We start from the raw sequence: 23,601 nt of genomic DNA, 5'->3' as shown, positions 1-23,601 counted from the left end.
AGCTAAATGAAGAGGAATTAAAGTGAGGATAACATTTTCCCTTTTTCCTTGATAAGCAAAGTGCTCATTTGTGTTACAACAAATATGCACAAACGTAGAAGACAACACAACTTGGTCTCTACATATGAGCGGAACTACGTAGAAAGTGCAAAAATACAGCGGAGAAGACGCAAGTAATTAAGTAAAAGAACGAACAAACGTAATATGTTGTGTGTGATGTTTTGTAATCATTTCTATAGAAGCCATGGAATAATTTGTTTTTGGTACTTCTACACGCGCTGGAGATTTTCCTTTACAGCTTTTTTTTTTTTTTTTCCCCATTGTGCACATTTTCCTTTTTTTTTTTTTTTTTTTTTTTTACCTGTACCGTGCATGTAGAAATGCAATTTTTTTTTTTTTTTTAATAATTTCCCCTTTACAGACATGGGAAAAAAAAAAAAATAATAAAAATAACTACATAAATATATACGTAAAAAAAAAAAAAATGCAAAAGTAGAGTTTTAAATCGAAGCATGGTTATTCATCCATTTGGAGATAATAAAAACGTTCAAAAACGAGTGATGCAAGTTTTATTAATTTTTCTATCGGTTTATGTTCCCCCCCTTTTTTTTTTTTTTTTCTACCCTGTTAATTTTCTCCATTCAGGGTGTGAAGGGAACTTTCAGCGCGGTCATTCCGTGTAAACGTTACGTGCTTGTGCGCACACCCACGCGCAAGGGCTACATGTGTATTCTTACATATTTTTCAAAACGCACAGCTACGTGCGTGTGTCATTACGTGTATGCAGTTCCATGCGCAATTATACATGTGTTACCAGTTCGGGAAAATACACCGAAACAGGTGGATACTTATGCGCATGATTTTTCTTCGCCGCTACTTTACGCGTATAGACTTCTCTTTTTCGTTTTTTCTTTTAAATCGCTCAACGATGTAAGGAGTGAAAAAATCCAAGTAGGAACTGTGAGACTGGTAGTGCAACTGTGAACTTGTAAGAGAAATTACAACTGCGCGCAAAATGCAAAACGAGTATTAAAAAGGCAGGAATGTAAATCGCGCATGTTAATAACTATCAAACATGTTTGCGTATGCGTTAAAAGTCAGTTCTAACGTAGCAATTTACACAACTACATTTTTTATTCTCTTCCATTTCCACCTTTTTTTTTTTTTTTTTAAACACATTTATTCGCATAAATTTTCCGTATTTTCACCTCTTACATGTTGAACAAACTTTTTAAATGAAAATAATTGATGTGCGCAAATGTTGTTTTCAGTTTTACCCCCTTTCTTTTTTTTTTTTTTTAACAAAAGGCATAAAAGTTATTTGACGTTTTTAAGATAGGTTAAATGATTTAGCCTTTTGCACGCTTGTTCGTTTGCGTGCCATTATGCTTTTTTTTTTTTTTTTTTTTTTTTTTTTTTTTTTTTTTTGCATTTTCACAAGTTGAAATGTATTATATTAGGAGCATGACGTAGTTATAAGCCAAAGAAGGAAAAAAACGATCACCGTTAATAGGACACGGAATCGTATTTCGCCATCTTCTTCGCATTCTCCGTCTCTTCCCGCCCCCCTCACACTTTTTCTTTTTACTTTTTTCCACACCCCTCTTAAACGCGCAAGATTACTAATTTGGCCGCATCACGGCCCTTAAACTCACAAAGTAAGACAGTAAATAGAATGAAAACGCTTAGCAGGAGCAGTGGTGTGTAGGCAATTAACATAATCGAGGATGGCGCAAAATTTAATAGGCAGGAGTAACACAACTATTGAGAAAATAAAAAATAAGTACAAAAATGATAACCTTTTAAATTACGCCAGCAGAGATAAGGAGCGCGTGGGAAGGCGAAGGGGAGAAACGGAAGAGGAGGTGGACACTGAAAGAGAAGGAGGAAACGAAGAAGAGGTAGCGGAAGAGGTAGTGGAAGAGGAAGTGGAAGAGAAGGACGAGACAGATAAAGAAAAAGTGAGCAGTCACTATTCATACGTAAGTAGCAAAAATGTTAACGGTGCTAAGAAGGGCTCTATGCGCAATGGAACATATTTGATCGATAAGTACAAAAAATTATTCACAACAAGTAGTAATTCGAATGGGAGAATTAGGCATGAGTCAAATAGCAATGACAAGTCGGCAATCAAACGCATACTGTCCGACAGAAATAACTCTTATATAACAAATAGAAGTGACCTTCTAGTAGATAACGCAAAAAGGAACAACTACCATAACTCTAAAAATGAGCGTAGCAAACTTCATAGTAAGGCACCTAGTTACAGTTCCTCCAACAGGAACCTTAGTGACGCTGTTACTTCTAAAAGAAAGTTTTATGCACTTGGAGAGATAAGCAAAAATAGGCATGTGGACTTGGACATGTACGAGTCACTCTACAGATCTAGTAAAAGTAGGCAACTAAAAAAAAGTTTTCTTTTTTTTTTTTTTTCTCTCTCTCCCGCTTTCATGGGAACTGTCTGAACAGAGAGTTCTGATGAACTTTTCATGCATAGGGGAAATTCCTCAGAGTTGCCATATGTTCCGCATACCATTTCTGATTTCCCTCTTTTTTTGCAGAGCACACCCAGAGTAGGCAGGGCTCCGAAAATATTCACAAATTTTTAGGCGCGGTAAGTGAAATTACATGAAAAGAATGGTTGAAGGGTATGGCACTGTACCTGATAATGTGGGAACGGTTTCCCGTGCAAGTCTTCATTGCGAGAAGTTACACGGAGAAAATTTCCCTTCCAACCCTGCAGGACGCGAAAGAAAAAGATAACAACAATGCATTTTTGGCTAGCTGTGAAGATATAAAGAAAGAAGACGACGAAATGAATAATTACGAGATGTACAAAGATAATATACATGATGGAGACTATATGGATAATTTGAAAGGAGCAAAAATGAAAAACATGTTTCTCAGAAATGAAGACAATAGGAGAAACAATGAAGATAGTAAGAGAAACAATGAAGAGGGTAAGGAATCTAACTTCAACTTTCCCTACAGTAACAGAACGTACAAAGACCATCTAGATAAAAATCAAGATATTGCATTTAAAAATAATGTTAGATACGCCTCAGGAGGGATGGAAATCCCAAAGCATAGTAATTCTAATAAAGTAGACCAGAATATATTATATAATAATGATGTAGAAAAGATGAATAACAATTTGTCTGCTTATAACGACTCAAATAAGCTAAATGAGCTGCAAGAAAAATATAAAAATAATTATCTCTACAAAAGGGAGTTTCCAAGTCATGCTCAGGACTTGAAAGAAAAGGCAGACAGTAGGACGAAGAAGGAGCATAGAGAGATGTACCCCAACCATGGGGTGTTGTATAGCGACACTGGATCGAAGAACGACTTGAGGGGGAATTTCCTGAATCATGCGTTGAACGGTGCGATGAACGGTACAATGAATGGTGCAATGAACGGTGCAATGAATGCAGTGGCCAACCACACCATGAGCAACAGAACCGCGAGGGAAGAGAACAATTTCGCAGGCGAAAAGAAAAGTTCCGCCGAAAGAGAGTCTGACATTATCAACAGGTATAACTACAACAGCGACATCAGACAGAAGGCGGTCACTAACGAGAGTGGCATTAGTAGTAGAAAGCAAAAAATTCTGGAAAATTTGATGAACATTAACAAGAATATCGATGAAGAGAGAAGCAGGTCCAATGCAAGATTGAATAGTATGAAGAAAAATTATGCGGATAATACATTTTACAACAATAAGAATGGTCTGCACTTGGATTATAAAAATTCGAATCACAGGCGTTCGAACTCGACGAACGTGAATCTGGGGAGATATAATGTCGAGCGGGTTAGCAATTATATAGGCTACGCTGATGACACGCAGGCCAACGTAACCTACTACCATGAGAGGGAGTCCGGTACCATTTCAGGTTACGAAAAATATATGCAATTAAAAGAGGGAAACAATAATGGCCTCTTTTCAAGGAATGTTGCAGGTGAGGCAGGCGCAAAGGAGCCAGCTGTCAAACCCAGGTATGGTGCAGTACAGACCACTACCCATGGAAATTCACATGACACTATCCACGTGAACGTAAATAACGCTGATACGCAACGCAACCCGTTGCACGGGAATGATGCTCACGGTGAAGCGTTACGTAGCGCCAGTAATGCCCCTAACGGGAAAATCAATCACGAACTGGGAGGCCTGAGAAACCTCGACTTGAATGAACTGAGGAAAAAACACATGAGCATGATCAGCCAAAATAACGAAAAGGGAGAGAATTATTTAAACAAAAATGAAGTATATGAAGATGAAAGGAACGAAAGTTACAACGTGTGTGTGACAAATGAACAGAACAGAATGCAGCCGCTAATCAGTAATTACGAAGATTTGTTTTCATTTGATAAAAACATAAAAAAAAAAAATGACATTAAAAACATTGTGTGTGTGTGTCAGGCGAGCAAGCAAATGGCACGACTGCAACTACACATGGAGGAGGGGAGACAAATGCTCGAAACGGAAAAAAACCTTTTTAAAAAAAAGAAAGACAATTTTGAAAAGAAAGTAGAAATGCTAGCAGAAAAGGAAAAAGAAATAGATAAGATACATTCCCAAATAAAGGAGAAAGAAGTAATCATTGATAAGAAGAAAAACGAAATTGAGGAGAAGGAAAAATATGTTAACTCGATAAAGAACAAGTATGACAACGCACAGAAGGAGTTGCTAGAAAAAATGAACGAATGTATTACCATCGAAAATAAGTGTAAAAACAAGCTGTACGAATATGACGAAAAGTTTGGACTGTTTAATAAGAAAATCAAAGAAATGGAAGAGCGGGAGAAGGAAATTGAAAATGAGAGGAAAAGTATAGAGAGGAAGGAAAAAAATCTAAGCAATGATAAAAAAGAATTGGAAGAAGAAAAAATGCTAACCATGAAGGAGAAAAATGAGCTGGAAATGTTGAAGAAGGAATTGGACTCCCTCGAAAAAGAGAAAAAAAAAATGATAGAATGTGAATACAGTAATTTACAAAATAAGGAAGAGGAATTGAGGCGAAATGAGCGAAGTAACCTCATCAAGGAAAACGAATTGAAAAGTAGAATAGACAAATATAACGAATTAATCGAGGAGCTTAACAAAAGCAAAAAGGAATTAGAAAGTGAAAGAATCAAAATGTTGAATCAAATGGAGAATGAAAAAAAACACTTGGAGATGGAAAAGGAGAACGAAAGAAATTACATGATGGAAGAATTGAACAAGGAAAGGATGATCATGGTAGCAGATGTGGACAAGATGAAAATGATAATGTTGGAAGATATGGAAAGGACGAAGAATGCTATGCTAGATAATGTAGAAAAGGAAAATAAAAGGATGAATGAAGAAGTAGAAAATGAAAGGAGAGCCATGGTAAAAACTATGGAAGAGGATAAAGACAAATTCAAAGATTATGTTGAAAAGAAGTACAAAGAAAATTTAGAAAATGAAAAATTAACGTTGGAAAAGAAGTACAATGAGGAAGTTAACAAACTGAAAAACGAAATTGCAAATGAGAGAAAAAAAATCATGAAAGATAGAGACTCCTTCGAGCAACAGAAAAAAATTTATGAGGAAGAATTTCGTTCAAAGTGCGAGAAGTACGAAGAGGGTATACAGAAAAAGTACGAACTTCTAGACGAGGAGAAAAGCAAGATGAAGTACCTTATAATGAAGGAGCAAGAAGAGTTAGAGAATTTCAAAAAAAGGGTGTACCTGGACATTGAGGAAGAGAAAGACAAACTGTACGTACAGCAGGAAAAGCTAAATTTGGAAAAGGAAAATCTACAAGTGGAGAAAGAACAAATAGAAATTGAGCTGAAAAATTATAAAAACTTCAAAGAGAAGGAAGAAAACGACATAAAAATACGAATAATAAATTTGTCACAACAACAGGAAGATTTAAACAAGGAAAAGGAAAACATAGAAAAGGAGAAGGAAGAAATGGAAAAGAGAAGATTCGATTTGGATGAGAGAGAACAAAGTCTACATAATGACAAGCTGCAGGTAGAGGAATCACGAAAAATATTCGACGAGCAATTAGAAAAAATTAAAAAGAACAAAGAAGAACTGTTAAATTATGATAAGGACTTAAAAACCAAAGAAATCAATCTCATTGAAAAAGAGAAAGAGCAGAAAAGGAATGAAGATGAATTGCATAAGAAGAAGGAGAAGCTCAACGAGTTTGATAGCGACTTGAAGCAGTACAGTGGTAAGTTACAAGGAAGAGAAAAAAAACTAAAGGAAAAAAAAAACGAATTACAAATGGTTAAAGATCAGTTAGTGAATTATAAAAATAGTTTAAAGCAAAAGGAAGTGCAATTTCAAATGATGCAGAAGAGAGAAAAGGAGCTTATTGACGAGCAGACAGTCATTCAAATCGATAGAAACAGTCTAGAAGCGGAGAAAAAGCAGTTTCTATTGATGAAGGAGAAGCACGACAAGGACACAGAATTTATACAAGAGCAGTTAAAATTGCTCCATGAACAATTGAAAAATAAAGAAAAGTCATTAAAAGAAAAAGAAAATGAAATTAACCTGTTGAATAAGTTACAGAACTGTCGAAGTAAAAATGCAAAGGGGGCAATAATATCACTCAAAAATTTAGAAAACAGAAAATTAAGCTCCAATTTGTCCAGAGCCAGTAACTCCAAGAACAAAGTTAAGGTAAAGGTCATTGGTAAAAATAGACTAGATCTAATCCGAAGGAGGAACAGAAAAAAAAGTATCAATTTTAATTACAACAATTTAGAAATTAATAATAGCATTCAGTATATTGATAGCATGATAAATGAAAACTTCAAGAACAAGCCTTTTTTGAAGTATAAGAATGGCAACAATTTAGGATTGTCAGAGGCTTTTCATGCAAACGAGAGGGTAAGCAACAGTAATATGAGGGTCAATACAACAGTGAAGGAGGGGAATTCGGGGGGGGCAAATAGGATAGATGATACGTATGACAGTAGTGTACCCCAGGTGGACAATTCGTACAGTCATATTAATGAGAAAGGAGGTATTAACGCGCCTATGATATATGGTAGAAAAAACACGGGCGATTATTCTCTAGCCTCCGATGGGGCACATTATTCGGAGAACAACTCAAGTAAGAACAAACATGCGAGTAGCGCCACCCTGATTGTCAACGCGGGTACCAAATCGAGAAGGAACTTGGAAAAGGATCCTTTCAATCAAGTGGATAATTCCCCCATGAATGACAATCACCGTGTGATGAACAACAACGATATGGTTGGCAATGTTGCGGACGATTTGGAGAACGATGTGGTGAATGATTTGGCGAATGACTATGTAGAGAATTACAAGGACAGCGCTGATGGTAATAGGGACTACTTTGGTGGCCCAAGCAACAGGCATAATAAGAAGGACTCTGGAAAGATGGAGACACAGAGGTACGCTACTCAGGATCGGAGAAGCGGCAGTAACGCGGCGGTGAAGGGCAATTATAATTACGGTTACGGAGGAGAAGGCGGAGAGACGGTGGAGGAGAGGCAGTCCAGCACCTACGCGAACGTTGCACATGGGAATAAGATCGCCTCCGCGAAGGAAGGCATCTTCAGCGAGGGCTACGAGGAGCGCGATAGGCGTGATCACAGCGAGAGGCCTGACAACCACCACCCCATATCACTACACCACCATCACAACAGTTATAACATTAACAACCTGAGCACGAACATTAAGATGGGAAATAGTAACTTGACTTATGACACAAATTCGAAGAGCACCTCGAGGATGAATTTCAAGGAGCACCGACACCAAGACCATGGAGAAAACATTCTAGCATCACTAGACGTGAATAATTTAATAGAATCCGACTTGATAGATGTAAAAAGTAACTATGGCAATGTCTCAGATAAGCAGAATAGTAAATATGATGGAGATTTTCTGCTGACGGATTATGAGCAAGGAGACATGAATGTCATCATGGCGGAGGAGCATCACCATCATCAGCCGGGGGAAAAAAATTATGGAGATTATGAAGAGAGCAGAGAACCCAAGGAAGATGTCCAACGTATTGATACCATTAACAAAAATATTAGCACCATTAACGATGATGTGGATCACATAAACAGCAACATAAATAACATAAATGGTAATCTGCACAGAATTAATGGCCATGTACATGGGGGTGAAGACATACAGAGGGCATTCCCTCCCAAAGGAGATGGAGGGATGAGCGCTCAAAAAGGGAAAGGGAACGAGCACATAAGGAAAAACAGAAGCACAAATGGGAATGTAAGTGGGAAAAATTTAGTCCCGCTGAACCAGATAGACAACCTAGTGAACAGAAACATGCAGTCGATAAACCACATGTCAAACTTAATGCAAAGTGGGAAGAAGATGAAAGCGTCACTGAACAAGCAGACGGAAAATAGCAGAATCACCAATCACGCAAAAAAGAAGGATAGCGGAGGTAACACGGATAATAGAGACATGCGGGACAATCGAAACAATCAAGGCGCCTTTCTCAATTACAATAGTGAAGAAAATGAGACGATGAAAAAGGAGAGCAGTTTTAACGAATTTCTGGATGACGTAAATTCTGAAAACTACTACGGCAATGGTGGTGGACATGGTGGTGGTAATGGTGGTGGTAATGGTAGCGGAAATGGTAGAGGGAATGGTAGCAGAAATGATAGCGGAAACGGTAGCGGCAATGGTAGCGGCAATGGTAACGGCAAGGGTGTCGCCGAAAAGGAAAACGAAGATTTTTATCACAACATGGAAAAATCACTAAACAGTAGAAATATGAATGATTCATATGAATATAAAGCTTTGGGGAAATCAAGTGATGGTGGTGGATACGAGGAGGAATACAGCCACGAATATCGAGTTGGCTCACATAACCGTAGCGGTTACGACGCTACGAATCGTCCCTTGAAAACTGCCCTCCAAAAGAAAACCAACGTGAGGATGATGCCAGAAAACGGTTACAACAGTGATAGTAACATCCTGAGGGGTAATAACCTCCCCTCAAGTGAAGACAATTGTAGAAGATTGAATTCGAATTCCATCACCGAAGGAAATGAAAATAATTTCAAGACACGAAACAACAGTAGCAACGTCTACTACGGCAAGGATCAGAATGCACCGCCAAGCTACAGGAATGATATGACACGTAACATGAGGAACAAGAAGCAGGAATTGTACGAAGATAATTTTGTTCTAAACACAAACGAGCAAAAGAACCCATTTTATGATAAAAATGGTATACATTTCGATCAGGTGGGGAATCCTTCTGGTCGGGAAGGAATTATAAGTGAGAACAAGAGCAACATTGCGTATATGAGAAGTCCGGATGCCGACACCAAGGCGCACATGGATAAGAATTCCAACAAGGTTAATGGCAGGGGTGGAAGCAAGGCCAGTTTCGTCGACCCAAGCGCGAACAGGAACGTACACAGGAGCGCCAGCAATAATGCGAGCAATAGTGCGAACAAGAATGCCAACCTGGTAGGGATAAAAGGATTCATGAAAGGCATGCACAATGGGCGCGACCGTGGCACCACAGGGAGTGGAGGGAATAGTATAATCGAACAGCTTGATAAAACCCTCCTGAACAAATCCATCATGATGAACAAGGCCAAAAAGAAATGAGCACAAGGTGAAGAGTAGAAGTGGCAATTATCGGTGAGATGAAAAAGAATAGCAAGCACGAAAAACTTCGTTAATCGGAAAGACATTGCGATGTGGTAGTGTGTAAGCAAGTACCCACCTTGTGTATATCCCCCTATAATGAGCCGCATCGTAGGAGTCACTGTCAGGGGCTGATGGAAACAAATGAGGATCATATATATTTGAGGAAAAGACCAACCGTCTATGCGCATATATATACCTGTGTATTCACATGTGCCCCTATTATCCAACGTGCCAATATTCGGCATGGAATATACTGCCATTCTTAATGAGGCATTTGAAGCATGCACGAATGAATAGCGCTAGCGTGCCTCTGCAGAAGTTTTATTTTGAAGCAGAGAGTCCACGTAAAAAAAAAAAAAAAAAAAAAAAAAAAAAAAAAAATTTAGACGTGCAGGCAGTAGCACCTTTTTTAAGTGATAAAAACATTTGTTTTCATATTTTTAGGTTTTACTTTTTTAGTTCTCCCAATTTTTCCTTTTGCTCCTATGAATGTGTTCTTCCTGCACTTTGCTCTCTTCTTTTCTATGTTCTTTTTTCTTTCTTTCTTTCTTTTTTTTCTTTTTTAAATTAATGACTTCTAAAATTATGAAGTATGTGTATACTCCTTTTTAATTATGGCGCTCCCTCATGTGTGCCATTTTTTTAGGACGAGGGGGGGGAACTTCCTTTTTCGTATCTCCTGAAGAACACTCTTTTTCAGTGTACCAAAATATACATTTGGGGGGGGGGGGGGCAGATGGATACATCTTTTGGAGGTTCACCCGCCTTATGGACATTCCTCGTGGCGTCAATTCCTCAAGGGGATGGAAGGATAACTTGGCTAAAAACAGGCAATGTGCATATAACGGTGACTTCCTCCCGCCCCGTTTGTAGATATGGAAAAAATGTGCATATCAAAATATGTCTACTGAGAGACAATAAAAGGGGGCGTTCTCTTTACACCTATTAAAGTGTCGTTTCATTGTTTATGTTTCTTTTTCTTGAATCCGCTTTTCTTATTATCATTCCCCGTATATGCACTTGCACTCACGTAATTTATCAATTCTTTGACTGTATGTAGACCTAAGTTGGAGTTCACACTAGTGTCCCGTGGTTCCTTTGTTATATCGTGAGAAATTCCATTGGGGTTATCATCACAATGCGCATCAACCTGATCCTCAGCCCCTCCGTTGATGAAGCTGAGGATATGTTCATAATTCTCCAGTTGGCTAATCTCCTCCACGTAATTCTCAAAGGTCTGCATCTTCTCTATCGGAATAGAATACTCATTGTGGTAACTATACAGAGTCTTAAAAATGGATGATTGAATTTTGTGCTTATCTTCATTGAACCTTCTCATGTGTTCATACTCATTGTAGAAGTTGTTAATGTGCTCCTTGAAGGATGATAAGGGGTTATTTCCTTTCGTGGTATTTTCTTCGTTTTTTATGCCACTGATTTGGTTCGTGTACAGTTCATGGTCGATTTGTCTGTTAGGATTAGTTTGATTTGTGGGATCCCCTACCGTGCAGATTTCCCCAATTGGTATTTCCCCTCTTTTTATGTGGTTCTTCTCAGGGGAGTCCCCCAGCTCTTCCAAATCGAAACGCGAGACACGCTCTTCGATCATGTCATATTCTGGTTCTTCATTCTTATCATAAAGGATATCTTCATCGTTAGCACCATCGGCGCCATCATCGTTCAGTGCAACCACCTCACAATCAGCGATGTCTTCGTAGCTTCCACTAAAGTAGCTCGATATATTAAAGTCGATGTTATTTTCTATCACTTGGTCCAATTCCGCATTATCCTTTTTCCCATTTGCCATCTCTCTCTTTTCCAGTAGATCGTTATTTCGTTCCTCTTCTTTAACTAGATCGTTCAACGGATTAACATTCATGGCAATGTGTCGATTCTCTCCATGCAGTTCTTCAGGCGGTATAAATTCCGCACTTTCTAAATGTTCACTACATATGTATGCATCATCATTGCTTGGGTGGTATTCCTTTGGGTCATCTTTTTCACCCTTATATGTTTCCTCTTTTTCGAGGCATTTTATTTCTTCCTTTTGATTAACAAAATGGATGTCCCCACCCGGTTCTATTCCCCCCTTTTCGTCCATTTCCTCCCTTTGTTCTGTTCCTCCCGATTTGGAAAGGATACTCTCTTTGTCTTCTTCACGATGGGTTGCCATTTTTTCTCCACCGGAGTGGGCATCCCCGGTTGCGTCATCCCAGTCTATCATTCCATGCTCAAAACGTACATCTTGCACATTGCATTTATCATTTTCTCCTTCCCCTCCCACATGCCAATCCTTTTGTTGCAGTTTGTCATGAGAAGTCGACACATTTTTCTGGATCACCTCATCATAGCCGGAATTATCTTCATCTTCAAGTGGGTTACGTAATTCTTCCGCGTGCGCATCATCCGCTTTTCCACTTGAACTGAGCTCCAAAAATGGATCTTTCTTAAACGTTCCACTTTTTCTTATTCCTTCCTCCACATTATCACATTTTTCCCCTCTAGACAAACTGCTACACTGTTCACTGCCAAATTCGTACTGTTCATCCAAGAAGAGGTGAGAATTGGTGTTCGTTTGAATGTGCCTCATAATGGACTCAGAGAATTCATCACCTTCGTTACTTAAATCGTGTGGACATTCTCCTTGGTCCAGTATGATACTTTGATAAATTTCGTTAATGTTCAAATCGCATAAATTGTCTATGTCGAAATGTTTGTCGCCCTGTATATGGTTCTTTTCCTCCGTATGGTTGATCATAGCCCCCTCAACACGTCCAATTTTTTCTTCCACATCTGCCTTTGCGTTTTCCTTTTCATTTACGTTTGCGTTTGCGTTTACGTTTGCGTTTGCGTTTGCGTCTAAGTGTGTGTTTTCCCTTTGGCTTACGTTCCTGTCTGAGAGGGTCATCCGGGCATGTTCCTTGGAAACAAGAGAAAATTACACAAAACGGTGAGTCGCTAGATAGAGAAAAGGAACAGATCACAAGTTCGACAATTTTTTTTTTTTCTTTTTATCTTCTTATAATGTCCCTCAAATAGGCACTCTTACCTGCAACTTAAGAACGCGCCTTTCCTTTTCGTCAATTTCTTCCTTCTTGAGTAGCAAATTTTTAAAGACTTTATAAATGCACTGATAATATTCCTGTTCGTAGAGAAATATATCTGCAAAGTAGCTGTTGTATAGTTCCTTGGTTTTCTCGAGATGTTCGATTTCGATTTTTTCTTTCTCTTTGGCCAGTTCGCTGTACAGGTGCTCCTTTTCCTTCTACAAAAGGGAGCATATAACAGGGCAAGAGATAACACATATATATACCAAATGCCATCACATATTATAGTAATTCCACAGAATTTCCTGACTAGCAATGTCTGAACTCTTTATCAATTGCACTACCCTTTGAAGATAAAATCGAGTGCAATTTCCTCCCCTACATTAAGGAAATATCTCTCCATATAGATGTCTTTCCTCTTTTTCTCCATAGAGGCCCTGAGCTCCTGAGAGAGTGTACAAGTGCACGTGATCGACGTTTTAGGTACATACGCTTTTGATTAATTTGTCACCTTCCTTATATGTCTTCACCAGGGTAATGCAGTCAGTTTCACTTTTTTTCTCCCGTCTCATTCCTTACCCTGTTACGCTGCTTTAACTTTTGCAGCTTCTTCTTATATTTTTCTATCATGTAGAAGCATTTTATCTGAGGTATCTTGTCGGAACCGAACTGCAAGGACATTTTCACCCGTCTTAATCGTGCACAGTTGTACAATTTGGCTAAATGCTATTCTTGTGAATTCCTCCCCTTCCCTCGGTTCGTATAATCTTTTGGGGTGATTAACGGGTGTTCCTTCAGCTCTGCGTGGGGATACTGTATCGGTAGTTTTAGTGGAACGGGAGGGGGCACTGGTGAGACACACCCATAAGTTCACGAGTCATTATATAGACCTTTTTTTTTCAAGTACGTGTATCATACGCAGATGCAGTGGTGTCCCTCCTGGGGATGTATAAACGCGCATAAGGTGAATAGGTTCATCAGAAGATTGAATTTCGTTATGTAGCGTTTCACCGTTTTGCTACTTTACTGCTTCACCCCTTTGGCGCTTTCCCCTGAGTGGTCCTTGGAGGAGCACTTCGATTCGTAGCGCGCGCAGAAAGTAGAGGCACGTAGGGGCGTAGGGACAGTCTCTTTTCCCCTTTGCATACTTTCATGCAGGAATCGCGCGAAGCCCCTAAATGGCAACTCTTGCTACAATCAGCACAGTGTTTCACAGGCGCAATTTTGCGCGGAGTAATTTTTTGGCTTTATAAATTCAAGTTGGAGTTCACCCAATTGGGTGTTTAAAAATTGCGGTAGGATTGAGAATAATAAAAAAAAAAAAAAAAAAAAAAAAAAAATAGACAGTTTAAGGGGATACAAAAATGGAATAACATTTGACGAATATTTAACTGTTCAGTTTTTTTTTTTTTTTTCCATCTGCATAGATGTACACTAAAATGGGAGAGTAAAAGTTAAAAATATTTTATTTTTTCCATTTTCTGGAAGGTACATTTTAAAAAATTCGGTACTCCAGGAAGGGGCTAATACCTCTTAGGCATTTTCTCCAAGAAGTTACTGATGAGGTTATCCGCGAAGGCATCATTCGTTATGGTAATTTTGTTAAGTTCGTAAAGTTCTTTAAAAAAATAGTATCTACTCATCTTCAGTTCGTAGCTGTTGTTTCCAAAGCTGCTCTGGAGTGTCCTAATGAGCCACTGTTCTTGTATGATAAAATCTACAATGCTATACGGGATCATGACCCGAAGCAATTGATACGTATTTATCTGAACCTCTTGATCATCTATTTCTTTTAATATTTTGATAACCTTTTGGAAGAGGACACTGTGAATGAGTTGTTTGTTCCATTGTGCACCCATACATTCGGCTGGTAAAATTTTTATCCATATGTTTATTGCGTGCTTTAAAACATTCGTGTGTGAATGTGTGCTTATGTTATTAATTACGATCAGGTGTGCATTCGAGTTCAGATTTACAAGGGCTTCATTAGATTCTTTCATTGAGAAAAAGTAGCCAAAAGCTTTTATGCCAACAATTAACTTTTCCACGTTGGAACTACTACCCTGGGAAGAATCGTTCGTCAGAAAATAAATGATAGTCTTCATGAGAATACTGTCATGTGTGTTTATTATAAAATGAAGAAGAGATGAACTTATTTGAGCGTAACAAATGAGGGAGTTGAGGATACTCACGGGAAGAACTTCGTCGTCGGGATTTTGTAGATCCTTCAAGATGGTGTGCAAAAGGTGGCTATTTTGCACAGTGCTATCGCTGTAATATTTTATTTGCACAAATTTTGAAAAAATTTCCAGTACATTTATTTTCAACAGTAAATCTTCCTTCTGATATATCATATATAAATATTTGTAAATATTAATTTTTATCATTTTGCATATTTGACTTAACTGTACATTATGCTTTTTCATTTCTTCCTGTACTAAATTTTTACTTACAAAGGATATGTCATCATAAGTGCATTCCCCTTCTTCGTATTCGCTATCGTAGGTGAAGTTTTCAAAATTCATATCAGCATTGTAAGTATCCGTAATAGCGTCTGGTACATTATCACCCATGTGCGTTTCCTTCTTTTCCCCCTGGTAAGACATACCTCCGTCCTGTTCAACATTCTCCTGTGTCACATTTTTTTTCTTCTTCTTCGTTTGAAAAATGTCGCAAAATTGTTGACTATTTATATTTGCACAATCTGCAATCAGATCAAGCAGTCGTAAGCGTTGCACATTGTCTGAATGCTCCAAAGACTTTTTAAGTTTTTTTAGAAAATATAAATCGAAAATTTCACTCACGTATTTATTTTCCTTGATTAAATATTTTACCATTTCGTTGGAACGATTGAATGAACAGAGAGATTTACTGAAGATACATATTTTAATCATTTTTAAGTGGATATCTTGCAAACATTCTCCATCTTCCATGATATATTTTTTTAAATTTTTCAAAGTGAATATTTGTATGTATATATTTTGCTTATACAATGCTCTTAACAAGAGATTGTTCATTTTTTCGTTGGAGAAAATAATTTTCCTTCCCAAACTTAAGCTGAAAATATTCCTAATAATGTACGCAATGATAATTAACGTAATTTCATATATCTGGAATTTCTCACATTGCATGTCCAAGATTTTATATTCATCATTATTTATTTTTTCTATTACTAAATTTTTCACTACGTCATTTATTATTTCCATTTCACCTGACTTGTTCATATCATTTGGAACATAAAATGCTTTTAAAAAATTATCTAAATATTCGAATGTTTGTTCGATTTTTTCTTCATACAATTCTTCACTTACAGTTGGATCAAAATAATTGATCATATCTTCTTCCGAATCTTCTTTCCTTACTTTATATTTCTTGTCTCCACCGATTGATGGTGACTTCTCCATTTCGTCTTCACTCTTCAGGTACTCACTCCCCACCTCTTCATTATCAAATTTATCATCTTCCGTTAGTAAATTGGAATAGTAGTTGTATGAGTATAGGAGGTCTTCTATGTTTATTTCATTCTGCAGTGAAAGCACCAACTCATTGGTGAATGTCTTTTTATAGTAGCCCTTGATGTCATTCACCTGTACGATGTGTTTCTCTTCCTCCTTCATTTTGTGTCTCAGTGGGGACCGGGGGCAGATAACACCGACGACGGTGATGCGTAACGGGTGTGTTTTCCCTATGGCAGTTTTGCCGTATATCTGCTTCACCGCTTAGGCGTATAAAACAGGTGCTATGAAAAAAGTGTGTATCGTGGTTCCCTGGTTATGCCGTTTCTGGGCCGAACTGTTTGCCTTAGTTTTGTTCAATCGGGATTGGTTGATCGGGCGGACCAAGAGAGAGGTAATACCGATTCGACGAAAGCGTGCCAGAAGTTTGCCAAAATACACAGTTATACTATTATATTACACGGATGTGTACGTAATAAAATAATGATCAAACTTGGGAGGGGAAGGACTGGTGATGCAGTTTTTTTAGCAGTGGATTATCGTTTCATTCTTTGTTTATTTTTATATTACATATTTACTATAGGATACTAAAAAAAAAAAAAATAAAAATAAAAAAAAAGGGGGGGACAAACTTACTTATTCGAACTTGTATACATCGCAGCACACGTGGTAAAATACTTATATATGTGTTTGTAATTTTAGTATTCTTCTCATTTTTCAAATTCGAAAAAAAAAAAAAAAAAAAAAAAAAAAATGGATCGCCGTTACACGCGATAACTGTGAATGTGTGAACGCCTCCCTTTGGTGCTAATAGCACTTAGCCGTTTCCTTTGCAACCCAGTTGCGATAGCATGTATGCACATACATTAATGCACATGTTCACGTTTGCTCTCCCCGCGTATGTGATTTGCATGTTCACATTACTCTTCCGGGGGGGGGGAGCGAAAATTCGAAATTTTTAAAAATAAGAAATGCAGGTAAAAAATTGAAAATAAAGGCTATATTTTTTTTTTTTTTTTTTTTCCCCTCTTTTCACAAATTGGAATCTCCTTTGCGAGCGAAAAGTTCAGTTTGACGCAGAACAATGAGACCATCCTAATTTTCCCCCAGCTGTAGCAATTTTTTTAAATATTTTCACCACACATCCTTACTTACACAGTGATAATACGGAACAAACGGAAAAAGGGGCGTGGTGGATGTGACTGAAACCAAAGTCTGGCATCACTGCCTGGGAATATATATACCTCTGTTTACGTTCATACAGTAGGTACAAAAGATTAATTTGGCATGCTCTCTCCATTTCTACGCCAAGCCGCATTCATTGTAAGAATACCATCACAATGTGAGGGGTATCCTTCCGAAGGAGAAATTTGCTTGCCATGTAAAGGTTAAAAATGTTTTCGAGGGGCCCTCTTTAATATGTTCCAGGAGGAAGACGAAGATGAGAAAACTGGGCATGTGTAACTTTGGTAAGTTTGCAGCCACTTCGTGCTTCGCGCATTTGCACATTTAGAAGTTCACCGTTCATCATTCACAGCTTACCCTTTTTGTGCCCCCCGTCTGTCCAAAGGGAAACACCTGAACTGCGTGTAAAAAGGGGGGAGAAGCAACGGTGGAGAAGCGATTTTTTTCTCCCTATCGACTTTCCAAACTTTTATAAGATCCGCTCCCATACCATGCCTTCTTCAAAAAAAAAAATAAAAGCGCATTAATAGGTACCTCCACTACACACCCACATCAAATTCGTGGTTGTTTTGGTGTTAAAAATTGCGTCTTCTAGGAACCTTCAAGTCGGATGCTCAATTTTTAAAAAGTTTAAGAAAATGGGGGGAAAAACAGAAAAAAAAAAAAAAAAAAAAAAAAAAAACTCTTAAAACGTACCTTTGTAAATATTTCTCTACTCAAATATGCATTATTAAGGGATAACCCATGTGCGACCGAACTGTGAACACTTCTACTTCAAAATTTAATTTCATTCGATGTGTCAAGTGTGAGGCAAAGTAACAGCCACAAAGAGAGAAAAAAAACATATATATATACATTATAAATATGTATATAGAGAGAGCGAGCTTTGAACTCCCCCAAAGTAATTTCTAAAATATTCACTCCTTATGGGTGTTATAAAAATGATGGAATTTCGCTTTACATATTTTTTCTACTAACCGAAGGCAATTTTGTTTTCTCTTGGAGTTGCTAAATTGAGTCAGTCCAGTGAGCTTTTTAACGGCAAAAAAAAAAAAAAAAAAAAAAAAGAAAGAAGGAAGGAAGGAAAGAAAGAAAGAAAGAAAGAAAGAAAAAAGAAAGGAAGAAAGAAAGAAGTGTTCGTTCGCTCTTTCCCCTTTTTTGTGGAGCAAAAAGGACGAGCGTGTTAATCGCATGACACGCACAGCGCCTTGTACAAAAACAATTACACAATTTGTAACTTAAATTTCGCAACATAATTTTCACAACGTAATTTTCGCAACGTAATTTTCGAAACGCAATTTTCGTAACGCAATTTTCGTAACGTAATTTTCGTAATGTAATTTTCGCAATGTAATTTTCGTAGTTTAAAAGGAGTAATTACATATATAACGCCCTCGCAATATACACCTTTGTGCCATATTCGTCGTGTACGTACGATGGGATCCATTCATTCATGCATACCTGTAGAAGAAGCCATATGCATGTGCACGAAGAAATGCTCATGCATATATTGAACTGGTTCCTTCAGTGTCGAATTTTTATTTTAAAATTTTAAAACTCTGAAGATATGAAAAAAAAAAAAAAAAAAATGCCCATACAGAAAGTAAAAAAAAAAAAAAAAAAAAAAAAAAAACGCATTAACAATTTATACATGTAAATATTTACGAAAGGCTTACTTAAATGTATAATTTTGTTATTAAGTAAATGTACAATTTTCATGTACGTATTGTAAGAAATATGTATAAAAGTCATTTGCGAACATATTAACGAAAATTTTAAGTTGAATCACCTTCCATCTGAAGCAAAACACAAACATATATTAAAGAAAAAAAAAAAAAAAAAAGTATATATATATATTTTTTAGCACAGGAAAGTTTAATTTAAATGCAAGTCAAATAGAGAGAAATTTAAATGTATAAAAAAGTAGAGATAAAAAAAGAGGTTACACGTTGGAGTATCATCATTGCTTAACTGTACCTTAATTTTCGAGCCCTGATTCGTAGGAATCGTTTTTTCGTTGCATTGGGTTTTGTACAATATATACCTGTACGTAACATACATATGGATGTACATGTATGTATCAACTGAACTGCGTACGATGTGTAATTGACCACACGAAGCGGATTCCAGTTGCGTCGTTATTTCTTCCTAAAGTAACAGCGTAAAATATATATATAGTAACCTTCTTAACATACCTGTACCACAGAGATATCACCCTTACATATACTCTCCACGCAGTGTGAAAAGGCGTTACGATTGCATAAGTATTTGTATAACACATGTACATATGTATATACGGATCGTTTATTTTTTCAAAAGCTAATTTATTTGCGTCTTAATTGGAAAAGGGGGTTACCCAGATATTTAATCTACATAGATTTAATCCCCGCGACCACGTCAACATAGAGCATATTCTCTGTCCTAGCAGAGAGGGTCCTGTTTTTTTTTTTTTTTTTTTTTGGCACAGAGTGAATGTTTTGTGTGCACAGAAGGCTTAACTCTACGAGGTGACAGGAAACAAATTAATCGCTACAAACGTGGCAAGCGCATCAGCGGCATGATTAAACTCCACAACAACACAAATCTACACCCCTGTAAAGAAAAGTCAATGAAGACTTACAGCAGTGAAAGTAAATTGGGTTATACAAAATACATTAATTATGCGAATGACAATAACATAAAACAAGAGAAGCATAAGAATCCCTTTAGGCACTCCACAAATGACACATTTAGTACAACTCCCTCGACATTGTATTGGTAAAATTCACCAAGAAGGACAAAATATACATGCACAGAGTAAAGAACACAGTTACAATATTTTTCTGTACGAAGTACACAATATTTATAGAAGTTTAAAAAAACGTCTGTTGTGCAACAATTTTGAGAATGTCATGTGTTGGAATATTTTATCTTGTTAATGTCTTCAGTAACGCATTTTAAAGTTTTAGTTTTTTGTATACTAGAAGTATTTAAATTGTTGGTGACTCCTTCTGCGCCTCTGTAAGTAGAAACCTACATGTACATAATAGGTACGTACTTTTGTGTTTATCCTCCCCCCCCCCTCCCTCTCCTCCTGGAATCAATATCTCAATTATGCCTGTCGAGAAAATAAATCCAGAATTGATCATCACTCTTGTTGTCAGTAAAATCGTATCTACGTGTATCAGTAAATAATGAAACCTTGTATGGATATAAAGGAAGACATATAGTTTGAGGCCCAGTGAGCGATTTACACGCCTTAATGTGTAAGATATATGCGCATCATAATCTGCTCGTGCACCAACTCGCCTTTCTTATTTGTGTGCCAAACCTGTCCATATAGAACATGTGTAGTTTTACTCCTATTTGAACTCTCCATTTTTTCACATCCTTTGCGCCCTGAAGTAAGATGTATGCGTTTGTTTCATCGAATAGTGCAGAGCAAATATTTTGTAAAAATTTACACAGAGCGAATACTTATCAGTAGTGATGAATGAACAGTGATTCGAAGGTACGCGACATCAGGCTAGGCAACACACCAGACTCGTCTCAGAAGCGGAGCGGTTTTAACGGCTCGAATAGAATGGGTCAACCATTTGGTCGCCTTAGAAAACAGTGTGCTAATAGGGGAAGTAGCAACCAAGTAAAGGCGAAGTACCGCCATCTAGAATAGAGGAACAACACCAGATTTATATCAACACACAATGATATAGGGGAAAAAAAAAAAAAAAAAAAAAAATCGTTCGAACAACAGAAAGGCAGACCCGTCTATTATTCCTACACAGGCATCTTGTGTACGTACATATTCTTGCACACACGGGAAATCAGTGCAGAAAACCCCAATGCGCATGCTTTTTTTTTTATATATGCGCAATGTTGTGATAATTTATGTGCCCTGTGCACCACGCGGATAGAGCAAAACGTTCATTATCAGCTAGTAGACTGAGTTATCGGCGTGCATGTAAATTTCGCCCCTATTTATTTGCATCAGAGAGAAGCAAAAATGCCCATTTATTAAGTTGGCAAATTAAAATTTTTAACGCCCTCACTGAGTGTAATACAGAGTATACAATTACTACTACGTACCATTGTGTTACGCATAATTGCGTACCCCGTATATTCATGTATAGTGTGCCCCTCCCTTCTTAATGCCATTCTTTTGTTTTTCCCCCCGTTGGAGTTAATATATCGGAGTTGTATTATGTGTGTTTGTGTGATGTTTATCCGTTACGCGCATGTACATAAGCCTGCACAAAGCACACCTTGTTTCGTCACATACATTTTAGTTGTTCGCTTACTCTAGGTAGTACAAAGTGTGGTGAGAAGTTGCAGTAATTATTTACCTTTATATGTATAAGCTCGTGCGTACCAAACGTGAGCGCACCTTTAGGAGGACACACCATTTCGTTGATGTGTATATTCCTGCATATGTGTATATGTATCGATTTGCCCATGTGTTAATTTCCCTCCTCCCTTCCTTATTTGTATGTGTTAGTTCCTATCCAAGGGATACTCTCCTTGTGTACATCCTTGCGAACGCATCTGCCATTTGTGTACATACGATCTGTGAGGGAATAGAATCATTCTGATAGCCGACTTGGAAGCGCTTCAAAAATAGAAGGAAAAGAGAAGAATTTAATCAAGGCCAGAGAGACGTTGCCAAACTGATCAATTTGCATGTACCTTATTGAATTTAAAAATTGTAGAGGCGAGAAGAAGGATTTGATAAATTATTTGAGTGCACCACCTGTAAGCGAAGATGTCGTACATTAACATCCCGCGGGATCGAAACGATCCAAACTACAGGTACAAGATGCCCAGACTGATATCGAAAATTGAAGGAAGAGGAAATGGCATCAGGACGAATATTGCGAACATGGGGGAAATAGCAAGGTCGTTGAAGAGGCCGCCAATGTATCCAACCAAATTTTTCGGATGCGAATTAGGAACGATGGTAAAATTTGAAGAAAATGAAGAGAAAGCAATTGTAAATGGTGCACACAAGGAAAACGATTTAGTAAATATATTAGACAAGTTCATCGAAATGTATGTTCTCTGTCCTCACTGTTTATTACCCGAAACGGATATCATCGTTAAGAAGGGTTTCCTAATATGTAAGTGTAACGCATGTGGAAATATTGGAGAGCTAAATAATTCCCACAAAATCGCTACGTACATGATTAAGAACCCCCCCCAGATAAGTACCGTTGGAAGTAAAAAGAAGAAAACGAAAGAGAAAAAGGTGGAGAAAAATGGCAAGGGGAAAGGTGAAAAAGGAGGATTAACGGAGAAGGGGGATAAAAATGAAGAAACGAGAAATGGAATTCTACCATCCGGAGGAGACTATGATAGTTCGGATGCTCTAGACACAGATAAAAGTAATCCAGTAAATAGTGAAAATGTTAAGAAAGACAAAAAATCAAAAAAAAAAGATAAAAAAAAAAACAAAACAGAAGATAACTTTGTATTAGAAAAAGAATCTCTCCATTTTGACAGTGTAGAAATTAAAGAAGTTATAGATAGGTTGAGGACCCTATTTGTTACCTTCCCAAATATCAGTGAAAATGATTTCTGTGAGGAACTTCGTGTGTTGCAGGTATCTCAGAGCTTCGACTCCAAGTGTAGAATTTTCATTTGCCTCTCTGCTTTGTTTGACAATCAGATAACCAAAGAGTTATTACAGAAGTATATAAAATATATAAAGAAAGTTAACGATACTTCGGTTACCGTTATGGATATTTTTCTCGCGTTAGAATACTATGTCAACAAGGTAGCTGTGAACGCGCTTATTATTTACCCTTATATTTTACAAGTACTGTACAACAATGACATTTTAGAAAGCAAGGATATTATTAAATGGTATGATGTTAGCAGCTCTGCGACGGCCTTGTTCGAAAAGAGTAACAACTCTGAAAGCCTTGATGAAAGAAATAAGTACTACTTGGAGTGTTACAATAAATGCAAATGTATGGCTAAACATTTCGTTAGTTGGTTGAAGGAAAATGAATCTGATGAAGATGAGTCGGAGGAGGAAGACAACCAAGTTAGTAACCACGTGAATAGCAACTTAACAAGCTACAAAGTTAAGTCTTTGCGAAATAATGATGACAAAAGTAGGGAAACCCCTAACGGGGGTAGCACCAACAACGTAGTCGCCAACGACAACGATAAGGCGTTTGAAGATTCCAAAAGTGAAAAGTGTGAGGAAGAAATATTTTTGGATGCGAAAGATGGTATCAACTACACGGGCGATGAGGAGGAAATCGACATCGATGCTATTTGA

General features: G+C 37.5%; 4 protein-coding genes across 4 annotated transcripts; 2 read left to right on the top strand and 2 right to left on the bottom strand.

Moving 5' to 3' along the window:
• Positions 1–1,727: 1,727 nt before the first annotated feature.
• Positions 1,728–9,610, top strand: PKNH_1307000 (conserved Plasmodium protein, unknown function; the record flags this gene model as incomplete). Its single annotated transcript, XM_039113497.1, has 3 exons — positions 1,728–2,394; positions 2,562–2,614; positions 2,744–9,610. 3 exons carry the CDS (start codon positions 1,728–1,730, stop codon positions 9,608–9,610), a joined length of 7,587 nt encoding a protein of 2,528 aa, XP_038969878.1.
• A 1,000-nt stretch (positions 9,611–10,610) lies between these two features.
• On the bottom strand, positions 10,611–13,380 carry PKNH_1306900 (conserved Plasmodium protein, unknown function; the record flags this gene model as incomplete). Its single annotated transcript, XM_039113496.1, has 4 exons — positions 10,611–12,572; positions 12,702–12,917; positions 13,082–13,144; positions 13,279–13,380. The coding sequence occupies 4 exons, from the start codon at positions 13,378–13,380 to the stop codon at positions 10,611–10,613; spliced, it is 2,343 nt and encodes a 780-aa protein (XP_038969877.1).
• An 842-nt stretch (positions 13,381–14,222) lies between these two features.
• Positions 14,223–16,316, bottom strand: PKNH_1306800 (conserved Plasmodium protein, unknown function; the record flags this gene model as incomplete). The annotated part of the gene is made up of 1 exon (XM_002260538.1): positions 14,223–16,316. The coding sequence occupies one exon, from the start codon at positions 16,314–16,316 to the stop codon at positions 14,223–14,225; it is 2,094 nt and encodes a 697-aa protein (XP_002260574.1).
• A 5,761-nt stretch (positions 16,317–22,077) lies between these two features.
• On the top strand, positions 22,078–23,601 carry PKNH_1306700 (eukaryotic translation initiation factor 5, putative; the record flags this gene model as incomplete). Its single annotated transcript, XM_002260537.1, has 1 exon — positions 22,078–23,601. One exon carries the CDS (start codon positions 22,078–22,080, stop codon positions 23,599–23,601), a length of 1,524 nt encoding a protein of 507 aa, XP_002260573.1.

Source organism: Plasmodium knowlesi (genome assembly GCF_000006355.2).
Source record: "Plasmodium knowlesi strain H genome assembly, chromosome: 13".
In the NCBI taxonomy this organism is placed as follows: domain Eukaryota; phylum Apicomplexa; class Aconoidasida; order Haemosporida; family Plasmodiidae; genus Plasmodium; species Plasmodium knowlesi.
The sequence above is the reverse complement of the archived record's forward strand: the minus strand, read 5'-3'. Positions and strand labels throughout refer to the sequence as shown.